At 42.3% G+C, this 17590-nt stretch overlaps 1 protein-coding gene across 1 annotated transcript; it reads left to right on the forward strand.

Annotated features, from left to right (window-relative positions):
• Nucleotides 1-145: 145 nt before the first annotated feature.
• FAM199X (family with sequence similarity 199, X-linked) lies at nt 146-12055 on the forward strand. The gene is made up of 6 exons (XM_028715165.2): nt 146-498; nt 3436-3655; nt 3921-4070; nt 4560-4721; nt 6373-6633; nt 8000-12055. The coding sequence occupies exons 1-6, from the start codon at nt 299-301 to the stop codon at nt 8168-8170; spliced, it is 1164 nt and encodes a 387-aa protein (XP_028570998.1). The 5' UTR covers nt 146-298; the 3' UTR covers nt 8171-12055.
• Nucleotides 12056-17590: the final 5535 nt, after the last annotated feature.

Below are 17590 nucleotides of genomic sequence, written 5' to 3' on the forward strand. Positions count from 1 at the left end.
CGCTGCAGGGAGAGAGAGCGAGAGAGGGGGGAAGACTGGCTTTCTTCTTTCTCCCCCTCTCCCCCCTCCTAGGCAGGCGCGCGGCTCAGCATACAGACTTGCCTCTCGGAGGAAGCTGGCCATAGAGGCTTCCGGTCCGAGCGGCCGCTGGATCTCTGACAGGAGGCTCCGTTTGGAAGCCGGCAGTGATCGCGGAGGAGAATCGCTTTCTTTCCCGTTATGGCGGCTCGGCCGAGCCTTCCCGTCGCGGGGCCCGCGGGCGCCTGAGGGACGCGTAAGCCCCGCCGCCGCCTCCGCCATGGCCGGCGAGGAGCCGCAGAAGTTCCTGGCCCCCGACGAGCCCAGCGCCCTCCTCTTCTCCGCGCCGCCCCGTGCGCACGGCGCCGGCGGCCTCGGCTTGTGCGATGAGGGGTCCGCCTGCCTGGACGTCAGCGACTTCGGCTGTCACCTCTCGTCCTGCCACCGCACGGACCCTCTGCGCCGCCTCCACGCCCACAGGCGAGAACGGGTTGGGGGGCGCGAAGAGTGTGGGGGGAGCGTGTCTCAGGTGGTCTTGTGGGCCCCCGATGGAGCGGCAGCCCCGTCGCCCGCCTACCTCGTTGTTGTGGAGGCTGGGAAGAAATGGAGTGGGAGAGCCGTGGGAGTTCGAAGGGACCCCAAAGGGCCGTCGACATGGGTGTGAGAGGGGCTGCGGATCATGCTCGCCCCGAATAGTTTCTCCCCCCCCCCCCCAGCTTTAAAAGCCTCTTAACTGCGTGGGAAGCTGTGGGGGGAAAATTAGACGTTTCCTTGGGGGAAGCCCGAATTCCTATTGTACTGTAACACCTTCCCTATCTGGAAGAATGAATCGAGGGGGTTATCTTTTCATTTCTTCTGCTTCAACATCTAAAGGGCCTCAATAATAATAATAATAATAATATTCTTCTGTAGTATTTAATAATGCAACATTTTCAGTAGAAGCCCCTATTTTTGTTTTTATTGATTTCCCATTGGGAAGAATGCAGGTAGGAGAATTCTCTCCACAGGATATTTAAATCCTGCACCCCAAAAGTCTCAGAAATTAATGGCAAGAGGCGGTGGGGGGGATTGGTACCAGTCACATCCGCATTGTGCATTGAAAAGCACATGGTGTTTGGGTACAAGGAGGCTGAGAAGACTGCTGTGGGTGAGGGGACTGTATGGGCTTAAAAAAAAAGTTTTCTTAATAAAACTAAGGAGAGACGAGACTAAATACTAACATATTGGCTTCAATACATTGATGTGGTTGAGGCTGAGTAGAAGCTAGGCAGGTTTGCCACTTTTTTTAATAACCTGCTTGGCATGCAGAAAATTAATAGGCAGAGCTGTTCCCATTGCTGATATATCTGTGCCAGGGAAGGTGTCACTTGTTCAGTTTTTTTATTTGCAGTACTGCTGTTCAGGGCAGAGGAGCAGGGTCAGAAGAGAAGGTGGCAACCCTTTCAGTGGGTAGAGATGGCAGTTTCTTTCTAGCAGAGCTCCTGTGCCCTTAACATATTCCCACGGAAGCCTTTTACACTGTTAATATTTGCACACTAAGCAAGTTTCTGTGCCATTAATATGTTTCATGAAAAGCAAAAATTCAAGAAGTTCATTTCTTTATTTTTGTAGCAGAGAGAAGCCTGCCCTGTCTTGTATCTGCCTGTCATGTACAGGTGAAACTTGAAAAATTAGAATATCATGGAAAAGTTCATCTATTTCAGTAATTCAACTTAAAAAGTGAAACTAATATATGAGATAGACTCATGACATGCAAGTGAGATATGTCAAGCCTTTATTTGTTATAATTGTGATGATCATGGCGTACAGCTGATGAAAACCCCAAATTAACAATCTCAGAAAATTAGAATATTAAATGAAATCAGCAAAACAAGGATTGCAAATAGAGCAATATTGGACCTCTGAGAAGTAGAAGCATGCATATATACTCAGTGCTTGGTTTGGGCCCCTTTTGCATCAATTACTGCCTCAGTGCGGCGTGGCATGGATGCTATCAGCCTGTGGCACTGCTGAGGTGTTATGGAAGACCAAAATGCTTCAATAACAGCCTTTAGCTCTTGTGCATGGGCATTGAACCAGGTTTTGGTACTTTTGGCAGTGTGGGCAGGTGCCAAGGTCCTGCTGGAAAATGAAGTTAGCATCCCCATAAAGCTCATCTGCGGAAGAAAGCATGAAGCATCCAAAGCATCCAAAATCTCCTGCCAAAAGTACCAAAACCTGGTTCAATGCCCATGGGATTACTGTGCTTGATTGGCCAGCAAACTCGCCTGACCTGAACCCCATAGAGAATCTGTGGGGCATTGCCAAGAGAAAGATGAGAGACATGAGACCGAGCAATGCATAACATATAAAAGCTTGACATATCTCGCTTTGCATGTCATGAGTCTATCTCATATATTAGTTTCATCTTTTAAGTTGAATTACTGAAATAAATGAACTTTTCCATGATATTCTAATTTTTCGAGTTTCACCTGTAGGTACAGAACCCCTGATAGAGAAAATAAACAATGGTAAACTTCAGAAGGGTTCATGGCGGCCATAGAAATCAGTGAGACATTATTCCTGCTTTTCTGCCTGTTGGATCCCTGAAGCAGTTTGAAACACAAAAATTGCAAGATAAATACTTATAACAATAAAGCATTATACAATACTCAGGAATTTGCTTGGAGGGGGGGGGGGTTCTTGATTTTTTTTGTATCTTTTATTTTAGGTCTGATTATGATTTATGTGGAAACTTTTCAATTTGGTCATGTACTTTTGATGTTTTTTTTATTTATGACTACTTTTCTTTGTAGTTGAGCATCCCCCCCCCCCCATTTTGCAAGCTGCCATAAGCATGGTTTGAATTATGGAAAGACTGCATACAAATAAAATGGTGTATGAATGTAAACAATTTCAGTTTACAGTTATTAAGACATCTGGATGCAGCAGCATATTGAAACCTAAAGTTTTGTCTGTGAAGTTCATTTGAAAAAGAGGTGCATTTACTTCTTTTCTGAAGCCTGGAAAGCTGCTAAGCTTGTGGAGTTCTGATGGGATAATGGAGTTTATAGATGGGGTACCATTGCTTAAGAAATATTAACTCGAGGTCTAATTTAGGGCTTATTTTGTCATCCTTCGAGGCCGTTGTCTGGCTCACTGTGAGCTGAACATGAACAATCCTTAATCTGCCATGTACCCTTTGTTGCCCCATAACTGGAGCATATTTTGAATGGCTGCTTTGAAGCTCGATGCAAGACATGGGGGACACAACTTGCTTACTGCATGTTATTGTGCACTCAAGTTCTTAAGCAGAAACCTGTCAACAGCTGTTCTTCCTGGTGCTTATGTTAGTTGGCTTTTAATTCCAAGTAAGCTAGCAACATTGAATGTTACTGAAATACTAAGGTCAAATGTGACTGCCATTCTGTTTTGCAGGTGGAACTTGACTTCATGTGGCACGAGTGTAGCCAGCTCTGAATGCAGTGAAGAACTGTTTTCATCTGTCTCTGTCGGTGACCAGGATGACTGCTTCTCACTTTTGGATGATCAGGACCTGACATCTTTTGATTTGTTCCCGGAGGGTAGTGTCTGCAGTGATGTCTCTTCTTCCATTAGTACATATTGGGACTGGTCAGACAGTGAATTTGAATGGCAGGTAAAAATGCTTTTATAGGCTGTCCCATGCATTAATAAACTGCCGTGGTCTGTATAACAACATTGAAAGCACTGTGTTTCCAGCTAGACAGTAGTCATAAGTCAATGCTACTTTTCCTAACACAGTTGCCTCCCATGTAGGTGTGTTTAGGATTGAAGCCTTAATTTTCCGTATTTAATTCTAGTGTTTTAGTTTGTTGCTGAATGTTGGACTGCATTGCTTCATTCTGAAATTGATCGGATATATGTATTTTTTTGTCTATAAGTTGCCTGGCAGTGACATTGCAAGTGGAAGTGATGTGCTTTCTGACATCATACCCAGTATATCAAGCTCTCCCTGCATGCTCCCAAAAAAGAAAAACAAGCACAGGAATCTTGATGAGCTTCCATGGAGTGCAATGACTAACGATGAACAGGTAAAACCTTTTTGCATTTGGAGACTGCATGCTCGTAAACAAATTTTTAGGGGCTAAATTATTCATAGCAGATAAAACTCTGGTTTGTAACAGTAAGTGCTTATTCTCTTAATTAAGTTTTATTTTTCTGTGGTGTTCAAGGTATCTTGAATTGTGAAAGAGCTGACATTTATACCCTGCCTCCATCTAATAAAAATGTTTTAAAAGCCCCCCCAAAGGCCATCCATAATAGACTAAATAGAGGATAAAGCATAACTAGCAGATAGCAACTGGTAGGAAAGTATTGGGGAGGAGAGACAGTAAGGCTTGGCTTGTTGTCTAAAGAGAGCAGAGATGATGCTACCCAAATTTCTCTGAGGAGGGCAATCCAAAGGCAGGAGGCTTCAGCCAAGAAATCCCTGTCCTCCTTTCACAACACATCTCCCCTTGAATGTGGGATTCTCAGTGAGCATCATTGGTAACTAACTACCTGTTCCATTGTTTTCTTAGGTGGAATATATTGAATATCTGAGTCGTAAAGTCAGCATGGAGATGGGGCTTCGAGAGCAGCTTGACATCATTAAAATTATTGATCCCACAGCTCAGATTTCTCCTACAGACAATGAGTTTATTATCGAACTAAATTGCCTCACTGATGAAAAGCTGAAACAGGTATGTGAAACCGAGCTTGAGATTCTTTTTAAACCAACTGTTTGTCTTATTCTGGTATACATGATCTTGCTGCATACTTCTATAAACAGTAACAATTAGTTGTTAATTTAAGGGCAACTGAAAGACTTAATGCATTTTATTTTGGAATGAGCTGTCATAAGGTAGAGCCCTCTTTGTTGGGCCCCTCAAGAGTAAGAATACATACTTCTACAATTGTGTCAGGGTTGTTCCATCCCTTTCATTCTCCATCAGATTTTTTTTGTTACTCATATGTGTTTCATATGTGTTAACTTGAAAACATTTCCACCATACCTTACTTAATAAAGAGATACTTATGGAAGGTAGTGGCCTGTGGATATCCTCGTCTATCAGCATACTCTCTGGAGATGGGGATCCTTGAATATCCTGGTCCCAGGCTACTTAGGGCATTAAAGTATATTGAAAAGGAGGGAAAGTCATTGGTGTTGGTGGGTGAGCATCTACTCTTGGGTTTTCCTTTCTTTCTGCAGCAGAGTTCCTTTTACAGAAAACTTTTCCTGCGTCTTTTACTTCTTTACAGCAGCAGCATTGCAGCTCCTAGTGAAATTCCCATTACAGGAATAAACACCGTTTGGTTCTGTTTCTCAGAGCCTTTATTGTTTACAAAACTTTACACTGGTCATTTAATAGAGAAAACAAATAAAGCAACATAATCTTTTTCTCTTTTAGCCAGAGAATCCTGGGAACTCTGGGGTGTTGTTTTTTAATGGTGCCGAGAATTATTTGGGGATTCCTGTTCCCCTCATAGAGCTGCAATTCCCAGACTTTCTTGGGGAGAGAGATTGATTGCTTAACCACCTAGGAATTTTAGTTCTGTGAGGGGAACAGTAGTTTTCCTAATAATTCTCAGCATCGTTAACTAACCACAGTGCTCAGGATTTTTTGGCCAGAAGCCATGATTAAATTGGTATAATAGTGCTTTGGATCGAAATAAAATAAAATAAAAAATCCTTTCAGTAGCACCATAAAAGTAAAGGTACCCCTGCCCGTACGGGCCAGTCTTGACAGACTCTAGGGTTGTGCGCTCATCTCACTCTAGAGGCTGGGAGCCAGCGCTGTCCGCAGACACTTGCGGGTCATGTGGCCAGCGTGACGAAGTTGCTCTGGTGAACCGGCACCAGAGCAGCACACGGAACGCCGTTTACCTTCCCGCTATAAAGTGGTACCTATTTATCTACTTGCACTTAAGGGTGCTTTCGAACTGCTAGGTGGGCAGGAGCTGGGACCGAACGACGGGAGCTCACCCTGCCGCGGGGATTCAAACCGCCGACCATGCGATCGGCAAGTCCTAGGCGCTGAGGTTTTACCCACAGCGCCACCCACGTCCCATCAGTAGCACCATAGAGACCAACTAAGTTTGTTATTGGTATGAGCTTTCGGGTGCATGCACACTTCAGCCCATACCAATAATAAACTTAGTTGGTCTCTAAGGTGCTACTGGAAGGAATTTTTTTATTTTGTTTCGACTACGGCAGACCAACACAGCTACCTACCTGTAACTAGTGCTTTGGATGTTATTGTGTGGATGTGGACTCAGTCTTTTGAAGGCCAGGTGTATCCAAGCGCTTGCCACTTCGACTCTTCGCCTTGACTTCTTTCTTTGTGCATTTAGGTCAGAAATTATATCAAGGAGCATGGCCCCCGGCAAAGGTCTGCAAGGGAGAACTGGAAGCGAAGCAGCTACAGTTGTGGCAGTGCCAGTGGAGTGAGCGGTGCCAGCGCCAGCAGCAGCAGTGCCAGCATGGTCAGCTCAGCGAGCAGTAGCGGTTCCAGCATTGGCAACTCTGGTTCAAACTCCAGCGCCAACATGAGCCGGGCTCACAGCGACAGCAACTTATCTGCAAGTGCTGCAGAGCGAATCAGGGATTCAAAAGTAAAGCTTCAGATTCAGATGGACTTTTAAAAAACCTTATTAGTATACTTTGAATCATTACAGTTAAAATGTAAATGCATTTACATGTTGCAAAAGCTCGATGAATGTTATTTTTTGAGGATTCCGGAGAAAAGGGTAGCCCACCTTTCCTGTAGGTAACTTGCAGCTTAATGAGCTCTAACGCTCTTTTATTTTGCCATCAGATTTGAAAGTATGGAATAAGAGCTAAAACAGCTTAAACAAACAAGTTCAGTATTTGTTAGCATTGTGGACAATTGAACTTTGAAAGATTAGCACTTTCAGTATAGCACCATCAATTTCAATTTCAATTACTCTTATTTCTTCATGAGAGCCATAGGATACTCCTGACCCCAAAGGGAAACTAGCTGTTAACTTTGGATTGTAGTCAAATAAAATGTCATTAAGATTTCTCTTTTTTGTTTTCTTTTTTTAATTTTTATATCTATACAATCAAAGGTGAAGGAAAGCAGCCATTCACAAGTCGAGTCACGTTTTGAACCAAAGAAAGCAATGAATATGGTCTTATGTTGTTGTTAAATTTATAGCTCCAAAAAAGAAATTGTTGGTTTTTTGGATTTATATTCTTCCTCAAGATGCCCAGGGCAGGAAACAGATATGCAACTTAAAAAAAGAAAACAAAGCAAAAACATTCTAAAACAGTTTAAAACATTAGGAAACCAGTTACAGTTACATTATTCCATCCCATCATTACAGGATTGCCAGAAACAAATATTCTTCAGCCACCAAATGTCTGGGCAAACAGGAATGTTTTCAAATTCCTCCTGAAAATTAATAACGGTAGAGACAAATGTGCCTCACTAGGGAGGCATTCCAAGGCCAGGGAGCCACCACTGAAAAGGTCCTGTCACCCATCTTGCTATAAATCTGCTTTCATGCAGATTTCTGTAAAGAGTCCTTTCTCATTGAACTTTGTGTAGGGAGGATAGAGTTGGCATATCTCTGTGGGTGGACCCTTCCAGCATCATCAGATTATTGCCATATGTAACTGGATATTACGAGGCATGTAGAAGAGGGTTCCTTTCTTCCTCTTCCATCCCAGTATCTTCGTTAAAAGATGCTCACCTGAAAATACTGAATTAGTTTTTGGCTGTATACACAACATCTGTTTAAAGCACATCTCCCCACCCTAGTTGGAACTGTGGTTTAGAGCTGTGATGCTCAGTATCCTTAACAAACTACAGTTCCCAGAATTCTTGGGGGAGGGGTGCTTTAAACGTATTGTGTGTACAAAGTCCTAGTTAAATATGTGTCTTGTTTTACAGTGGTGTGTACAGTTTTGTGTAGAGACTGGTATTGACTTTGGCCATTTCCTTTATTTTGACAGAAACGTTCTAAACAGCGCAAGCTTCAGCAAAAGGCTCTGCGCAAGAGACAACTGAAAGAGCAACGGCAGGCTCGAAAGGAGAGACTGAGTGGTTTGTTCCTTAATGAAGAGGTTCTTTCTTTAAAAGTCACTGAGGACGACCATGAAAGAGATGTGGATGTCTTGATGTGACAGGAGTGATTTTTTATTTTATTTTAAATCAGTGTTCTTTCTAAGCCTTAAGCCTATTATATTGTTTACATATACTTTTACCAAAATTTTGATTGGAGCTGGGGCTAGTTAGCCTGTGTCCCTCATCTATAGTTTAAAAGCAAAAAAAAGGCATGTGATAAGAAATTAAGAGGATACTTAAAAAAAGGAAAAAGAAACTTAAGGCTAATTTATTTTGCTTACAAATATCTGTGAGTACTTTACTGAAAAGTTTGCATTTTGTTTGTAATTCCGCCTTAACCAGATAGATATAATAGTTGTTCTTTGGGTAAGAGTATTTCCCCCTCTAGCTGCTTTTTGGCCTGAATGGCTTAATGTTATTTTCTTTAAAAAAACAAAACAAAAAACTGCAACTCCATTAATAGTTACTGGGTGACATGTTGTCCCAGTGGACGTGGCAGGATTGCTTTTCCTTCTCCTTCCCCCCGTGCCCTCCCCATCTGCTCTGAAGGATCCCTCAGTTTTTGCAGAGCAGATTTTGGGAATGTTGGGGAGGGCTACAAGGGCAAGTCCTGTTTGCACAAGCAAGACACTACAGTTTGACGTCGCACATTTTGGTTCCTGCTGCAATCATATCAAGGCTTTAAGGCTACAGAAAATCATTTTTAGATTTATTGAAATAATTTTTATTTAATTTTTATTTTGCCCTATGCCCATAGAACTCAGGGCGGTTCGCAACATAAAATTACAATAAAAAAGGAATACATAATAAAAACAGAAACAAAGAAACCCCAATAATCCTCCCACGGCTTCATTTACTGCAGGGACTGGGGAACCTTTTAAGCCAAATGCACCCCATGACTAACGTATACGTGGCCCACAAGGGACTATTGAACCTGCATTTCTGCTTGCCAGGGAATTCAAAACCAGGCAGGCAGAAAGTGCTTGCAAGTGCCTGTCAGGCCATGAAATATGGCTACATATAGCCAAGTGGGTCATTCATGGTGTGAAGGCCTGATGTGGTGTTACAAAGCAATAGGACAATCTGGTGAAGGAAACTTCTGGAAACAAATTCACATTTCCTCCCTCTAGATGCATGTGTGTATATGTTCCAAATCACTGTAGTGTCATGTGCCTTAAAATTTATTTGAGACCTTTTCTTTAAAGTGAAGGTTTTGAGGAGAACATTGCAAAATTGAAATTAAGCAGATAACATTTTCCTGGTGTTTCAAAAAGATAATAATGTTTATTTCTCAAAGCCCTGTTCAGCTTTTTTGGGGAAAAAGGCAGCGGTTGAGAGATTTCCATCCTGACCTTATGTTTTTGCATAAAACCACATATTTCTTTATTCAGTTTCATGGTTAAAGTGATCTCATTTGGTTAATATTTATGAGTGGTTTCATGACATTATTTGCTATAACAGAGTTAACCAGGTGTGTTTAAAAGACCCATTGCACATCTTCATTACTGCTGCCTCTACATTGTTTAGCTTTCATAGTGTGAATCTGTGGGAGATGCACTAAATTCAGCGTTATGTGCATCCTCCGATACCAGCTAGGAAGCACCTTCTTCCATTTCAGACTAACCTCTGTTTATCTCACTTGAAGTGTTACAAACTGGTTAGTGTAAACTACTGTTTGTCTAAAGAAGCTAACTCAAAGGTTGGTTTCTCATCTTGGCTCTTTTGCATAAACCATGATTAAAAGCAACCGTAGTTCCCAACTCAGGTGAAAGTGGCAAACTCTGGTTAGCTTAAAACTGAAGTGGATGTTGCTGATCTCTGTACGGCCACACAGGATAAAGAGATAGAAATGGGGAGCAGGTTCATGCATGTAATGCTAAGCTGTAGTTTAATGTTTCTGAATCACATCTAACTTTTAGGAACTGATGATACTGTGGGTGAATTTCAAGTAGTTACAAGTGTTGGACATTCACTAGATAAAGGGATTTCTGCTTTAAAAGTGGTTCTTAATGATGTGATACTCCTGGCTCTAATTCTAAAAAGTTTCTACTAAAATCTTGTTTCATTAGGCAATCACACATAACACAAACACACACATACCCCTCCCCCAAAGCAGGAAACATTTGTTTTGAAGTAGCTCATAGCTCACAGGTAAAATACTTTGGAGTAAATAGGATAAGACCACAGCCAAAACTCATCATTATGACAGTTTTTTTGAGTGTTTGATCTATTTTGCCTCCGTCCTAGATCTTGATTTTTGTAGCTGAATGGTTGCATAACACTTTATAGTTTCCCTTTAAACCCCCACCCCCATTAATCTCCATTTTATTGAGCACATAATGTACTGTGTTTAAGGTGTTTCTCTGTCTAAACTGAACACACTGGTCACTCAGTGAACATTCATTTTGAATTAAACTAGCATTGTAAGTGAAAATGAAACTATAGCTGAGCCCCCACCCCATTCATGCACACTTGTTATAGAATGGAAGCAAGTTGAGGGGCCTGCTTGGTAGACTTTTGTCTGGGTCCTATTTATCTTGAATGCTTCACAAGATGCATAAATAATTTAACTAGTGCAAGTGAGCAAATACACAATTCACCTTCTTTGGAATTGCTGATCTCACAAAGCTTAGAAGGAGCACTGAAAACTTGATTGGAAAAAATGTTGTTCTCTTAGCCTAATAAGATCTGTTTTACATCTTGTTCTTGCATCTGCATTGGTTTCATTTTCCGATAGAAATGTTTTGACTGAAATGAAGCAGTGACATTTGTGTAAGGCAGGATATAGGATGCTATACCCTGGTTCTGTTCAAAATGCTCGCTGAAGTTGGCGATCTCAACATTTAAGATGATCTTGTGGTTCGCAATAAGTTTTTGTTTTGTTTTTTCTGTATGTTGGTCAAAGAAAACCATAGAGAATTTCTCACACAAATATTACATCAGATTGTATATATGACTTAAAAATCCCCTTAAGGCTGGTGTACAGCACTTGTAGAAAATCTTATAGGACATTAGCCAAATTTCTTACTAATGCTGAAATAAAAGGACCTGTTAGTGCTCATATTTTCCCCACCCCCTTGGCACACCTGCCTTCTAAATATTAGCATGCTGTCGACTTTCTTCCTTTTTGCAAACAGGTTTTCCCAGTAGATCAGATTCTCATCACTTATCTGGAAACCTTAACTTGTGGGTGACTAGCCTGTGGCCCTCCATATGCTGTTGGGCTGCAACTCCGCTGATCCCTCAGGCTGCTGGGAGGTGAAGTCCAACCACATCTGGTGGATGCACAGTTTAGCCACTTCAACATGTTCCATCTTGGATCAGTAGTATTATACTGCCTGTGTCTTGCAGATTATTTTGGATTATTATTTGTCATGTTGGCCAAAATCAGTGCAGCAGGGGGGCAATTAACATTATAACCTGAACTGTTATCAGATCATGTGCATCATACTGGATCAGAATGCATTGGGTGTGTGTGTGATGGTTTGTGACCGGGGGGGGGGGGGAGAGATTAGAGAGATGCAGGGAGCATCAAATATGTTCAGAAACATGGTTGAGAGTTGCTTTGTAAGGGCCAATGGCATTGGCATTCTGAGGATGTGTGCTTCATAACCAAAGCAAAGAAGATGTTTACCTTTGGCAATATACTTCAGATGGTCTTAAATACAAATAGATATATTAAATCTGGACTATTTTCCAGGTTCTCTGCAAAAGTGTATTGTATGCTGAAATGCACATGTACATACAACTGTTTGCTGTACATTCTGTATCTGCTCACTATGATGTTTGTGGAAAACTCTGTTCTTTCTTTATTTTTTGATGTTGTGAAGGTTTTTCCCAATAGGATATTGTTTTACTTTTCTCCCCCTTAAGCCCTTAATTGTACTTTAAATTAGTGGATATGATAGTTTGGAATAATATTAAAAAGAAACATAATAATGCAACTACATGTGTTCAGTGCCATACTTGGATTGCTCCTACAGATAAATCGATTATGTGTACTATATGGTCACTGCATATGGTGCTTTGCAGAGTGAGTCAGGCAACACAGATAGATCCCTGTTCTCAAGAAGCTTACAACCTGATTCCTATCAAGTCAGACCACTGATTTACCAAGTTCAGTATCATCATGGACTGGTAGCAGCTTTACAGTGTTTCTGCAGCGCTCTTCCTATTGTCTTTAATTGCAACACCTTTTCCCAGGGACAGGGACTGGTGGAAATGACAGAATTGGTGTGTCAGCATGGGCCCCTCCTCAGCCTTGACATCTACCCAACAGCACCAACTACTTAATGCTGCCAGGAGGAATTTTAAAAAATGTGCTGTACAGTGGTACCTCGGGTTACATACGCTTCAGGTTACAGACTCCGCTAACCCAGAAATAGTACCTTGGGTTAAGAACTTTGCTTCAGGATGAGAACAGAAATCATGCGCCGGCGGCACGGCAGCAGCGGGAGGCCCCATTAGCTAAAGTGGTGCTTCAGGTTAAGAACAGTTTCAGGTTAAGTACGGACCTCCGGAACGAATTAAGTACTTAACCTGAGGTACCACTGTACTGTTTTCCTCTTAATTTGCTTGCAAGCACCTTTAGTTTCCACTAGAGGGCATGCTGCAACCACACAAATAGTAAGCCCTTGGTTTAAAAAGCAAAAGTTATGTATCAAGTAGGTGCAGATAAAAAATTTCTGGAATGCAAAACTACTCAGAGCAGAATTTTAGACACATAAAAAGGTGTTTGCCTGTTTGCTTTCTCCATGAGAATGTCGAAGGTAAAGTAAATCAGTTTACATTAACAGATGATAAAATGTATATGTGATGGCTTTTGGGCGTGTGCACCCCCCCACCCCCCCGGACATACTTGTGTGGACCATCCTTTAGATATCAAATGGTATGTGTATTAGCATAAGGATCCTTGGAAGATGATACTGGGCAGCTTCTGTAAGTAAAGGTTAAACAGTGTTTTTAAATATGTTCTAGCAAAATGAGATCATGCTCTACTGGTGGCATCTAATTAACATGCCAAATGTGACGTCTGAAAGACAACTAGATCTGGAGGCCATTTAGGTCAGCACTCTGCCAGATAGTGTCCAGTAGCTCCTGTCTTAAGACCAGTTCCCAAACTCACCGCACCTGCTGGACCACTTACAAATTGGTTACTGATTTTATTGTTATCATTATCATTGCCTATTGTAGCAATTGTAATGCACTGTGCTCAATGGCTCATGGTTTTTAATTGTATTTTTATTGAGTATTACTTTTTTATTGTATTGTAATTTGAACGCCACAGAATAAAAATTGTAATACGGAGCAATACGTCTTATACAATGTATAAGATAAAAAGAGGCAATACAAATACAATTAAGAATCAATATGTATGTTTAATGTGGACATGTTGTGGATCACCTGAATGAAGCTTTTGGGCCACAGATCACAGTTTAGGAACCCTTTTCTAAAGATAGAGCACCATCTTAGTTTCCTGATACTTTCCAAAATACAGGTTCGATAGCCTAAAAGAGGCACAGTGAAACATTAGAGAAGGGGGCAAGGGAAGACTATGTCGTCATTTCAATTACACATGTTTAGGCTGAGTTGCAATAAGAGCCAAGGATTAGGCACTAGGTTAGCATCTACCAAATTATTGAGCCCCCCTTGGGGTTGATGGGACACTGCAGGAGTTGAATAAGGACATGAAGCAGTTAGTCTGTCACTGAGATGCAGCCGTTCAAAGGAAACCTATTTTAAACGACGAGGGAGAATGATCAGTGGATATAGGAAGCTGTCACAAACCAGGTCTCCACCTGTCTCAGTACTGTCTACTCTGGGGCTGTTTTTAAGCACATAGCTTCCTGCAGAGAATCCTGGAAACCGTAGTTTGCACTGAACACAGCTATAATTCCCAGCATCCACAACAAACTACAGTTCCCAGAATTCTTTGGGGGTGAGCCATGTGCTTTAACTGTGTATGCAGCCTGGGAGAGCCTGGGAGTAGCTTTCCAGGGTTTTGGGCAGAGCTCTTTCCTGCCACTTGTTGCCTCATCCTAAGTGGAGATGCCAGGGACTGAATCCGAGACCTATTTTCCATTCAAAGCATGTGCACGAATACTGGCTCTCTCAGTTGGACAAACCCATGTTTAGGTGTGTATGTCCACCCACCTTAATGGCTTAAAAGAATCGGTGCCGGTTGCATCTTGGGAAGAGAGAGAATTATGTAGCCAGGGTGCCACTATCACCAAGAAGACCCACTGCCACATGGTGAATTTCAGCTGCCCACGGTAGAGCTGCAAGGACCTCCCCCCAAGATCTCATGGACAGATCTTTAAGGGAGAAGACACACTCCTTTAGGTATCCAAACCTTGTGTTATTTAAGGACTTTATAAGCCAACATAAGAACCCTGAATTTGGCTCAGTAATGGATTGGCAGTCAGCATGCTTCTTTCAAAACGGATGTTCTGTGTAATTCTTAGGACAAATCCACTTCCTTCTTTCCAAACCAGTAGATCTGGGGAAAAGGGGGAAAAAAACAACCAGTTGAAAGGAACCAGCTGCGTTTCGTCCAGCTGCAAAACAGTCGATCATAATGCCCTAGAACAAATCCACTCACTGACCGATAAAACTATTTGCAGACTGATAAAATGAGTAATTTATGGTGCTGAATACCTTGTTGGTGAATGTATTAAAATTCTGAAATATATCTGTCTGCCTGGAAATTACAGTTAATGCAATTCCATATAATGCTTGAATTCATTTATATATTTGCACAGCATGCTACCAGATAAAAAGTGCCAAAATGTGCATAAGGAGGTCATCACTTGAGCTTAATTGCACACAAATTTCCGGCAGACTCTGATGTTTAAGACCAACAACAACAGCCCGAGAGCGAGAATTAATGCATTAGCCCATAAATGGAGAGCTTATACTTGCATGACAAGGGCCACATCGTCTCTAAAGGAGCTTAGTAACATTGATTTGTGATTAATCATTTTACTTAATGACTCATCTGTGATCACAGTGCAAGGAAAATGTCATGTTTGCTTAGTTGCATTAAGTCCATTTATCTTACGTTCATCCAGCCTATGTTGGGCTGTGAATATGCTCCGGCTATACAGTTGTGAAAGATGGATGTTGGGGTGTTTGTTAATGTGGATATTGGACACCCTACCTCTTCTGTCCAATGTGCCTTCCATTGTCCAACTGTAATCACATGGTACACACCAATGTAACACTGCTGGTCTCTTCTCTATAGATAACTGAATGGGAATGGGTTATAAGCTTGTATCTGTTTAATGCCAGTCCTACCATTTGGCAGAGAGAAGCAAGCAATTCTTTCTGCAGATGCTGGGGGACAGTGGTGGTGGGTAATCCCTCTGGCTGTTCCTCCTGAGCTTTTTTAGTCATCCCCTTCTGTTGCAGGGCAGTTCACTCCTAAACTAGCTTGCTGCTTCAGGTGCAGAAGAGGATGCTATCCCACCACTTGTGTTGATGTAAGATTCAAATGCCCATCCAATTTTTTTTTGTACATGGAAGGGGGAGGAGGCACCACCTTGTCCTTCACCTTAGGAAGCAAAATGTCCTGGGCTGGCCCCATGTGCATCCCTTTCCTTCATCATGGTTTAGTATGAATGCGTGTACCAATCCAACCATGGTTAAGATCAACCAGAGAAGGGGCAGGGCATGCATGCTAGAGAAGAAGGAGGGAGAAGTCTGCAGGCCTCTCTTGAGGAGCACTTAATTGTTACCAAGAGTGAGTTTTTCCGTCTGCTCTTAAGTATGCACATTCCTCAGAGATTCTGTAGCAGCTTCCTACAGAGCTTGGCATAGAACTGGACTTGGTTTGCATCTCTATCGAATTATTTCATGCACAGAAATTTGTCCTTTTAAGATCTAATACTGTGGTTCCCAATTAGGGATCCAGGACCACTGGGGGTCCGTAGAATGCACCCTGGGGGTCCGCGGCACCATCCCCTGCTGGGGAACTCACTTATCTTGTTAATTGCACAGTGAAAGCCTTCCATGGACCACCCCAGCCTCTGCTTGCGACCAATGCCTGCTTGCTTGCATATGCAGTTATTTTTACATACAGAAGTGTGTTGGCTGTCAAGGATGAAAATACTGAAGCGATTCTTTGAGTTATGTGATGAAGTATGACTTTTTCTGAAAATTTCCATGTGATCAGTTGAACCACTTTGTGTAGTTGTGTATGGTAGCCTACTTAGCAGATGTTTTCACATACTTGAAGACTCTCAACACAAGCCTTCAAGGTAGTGATGTGAATATTTTCTACACTGAAGATAAGATTGAGGCAGTGATTTAAAAAATAAGGTTATGGGCAAGCTGAGTAGAAGGTGGAAGCCTCATTAACATCCCAACACTGGAGACCACTGACAAAGAATTGATACCAGAAGATTACTTCCCTGCACCAAATCCTGAAAACTCGTGGATAAGGAATCCTTTTGAATGTGGTGATGTACAACTAACAGCTCTGTCTGCGGAAGAGCAATAGGCACTTGTTGACGTAACTTGTGATGGTTCATTGAAATCATTTTTCAAAGAATGTGGACTGGACCAATTCTGGGTGAAGGTTTTCACTGATTATAAGAAGTTAGGTGAGAAAGCTTTGTCTAGTTCCCTTTTTTCCCACATATCCAGGAACCCTATTTTAGGAAGGTACCGTACAAGGAGAGGAAGTGCCCCTGTGGCTCAGGGCAACTAGAAACTACTGAACATGTCTTCTTCCACTGCCAGTATTATAGAGACAGACAAGTCAGGTTCATCCTGCCAATAGCACACAAATTCCCTGGACGGACAGAGCAACTCTATACGTCCTTGCTACTTCAAGATGCAAACCCAGACATAATATACTCAGCCAGATTTTCCACTGCTGTGATGGTTTGGGTCACACACTAGACCAAAATGCAAGGCTCAGTCGCAAGACCCGTTCCCTCTCTTGCACCCTCCCTTCTATAGTTGCTTTTGCATCTGCTTGCTCTTAACCCTCTAGCTCACGGGTGTCAAACACAAGGCCCACGGGCCGAAGTCGGCCCGCCAGACCTCGTCATGTGGCCCGTGTAGCTGCCGCCGGCCGCCAGCCTTCACCTTTTATTCTCGCTTCTTTTTGCTTTTTTTTTTTGACACAAGAAAGCCGCCTCTTCAGCGCATGCGCAGCAACCTACAAGCCAGAGAACACCTGCCCTCTAGCGGCGCCGGCCGTTCTACACAGGAAACCTCCACAATAATTTATGATAATAAAGAGTGGACACATAGTCCTACAGATACAACCGGCCCTTTGAGGGTGACCAAACTGCTGATGCGGCCCCCGATGAATTTGAGTTTGACACCCCTGCTCTAGCTGATTTTAAGTCTCTCTCACGCATTCCCCCTTCTTTGAGTCATCCCATTCACCCGTTTTATCTGTTCTGTTTCCTAAATTATTGTGTGTTTCTATTTTAACTTATGCTGATCTGTGACCGTAATAAAGATGA

The sequence above is a fragment of the Podarcis muralis genome, chromosome Z (assembly GCF_964188315.1).
Source record: "Podarcis muralis chromosome Z, rPodMur119.hap1.1, whole genome shotgun sequence".
NCBI lineage: Eukaryota > Metazoa > Chordata > Lepidosauria > Squamata > Lacertidae > Podarcis > Podarcis muralis.

What these genes read in the sequence shown, in the direction of transcription:
- FAM199X (XM_028715165.2), top strand. Translation starts at nt 299, where the DNA reads ATGGCCGGCGAGGAGCCGCAGAAGTTCCTGGCCCCCGACGAGCCCAGC. An exon ending in ACAGTGAATTTGAATGGCAG is followed by an intron (nt 3,656 to 3,920) that starts GTAAAAATGCTT and finishes TTTGTCTATAAG; the next exon opens with TTGCCTGGCAGTGACATTGC. An exon ending in CTGATGAAAAGCTGAAACAG is followed by an intron (nt 4,722 to 6,372) that starts GTATGTGAAACC and finishes TTGTGCATTTAG; the next exon opens with GTCAGAAATTATATCAAGGA.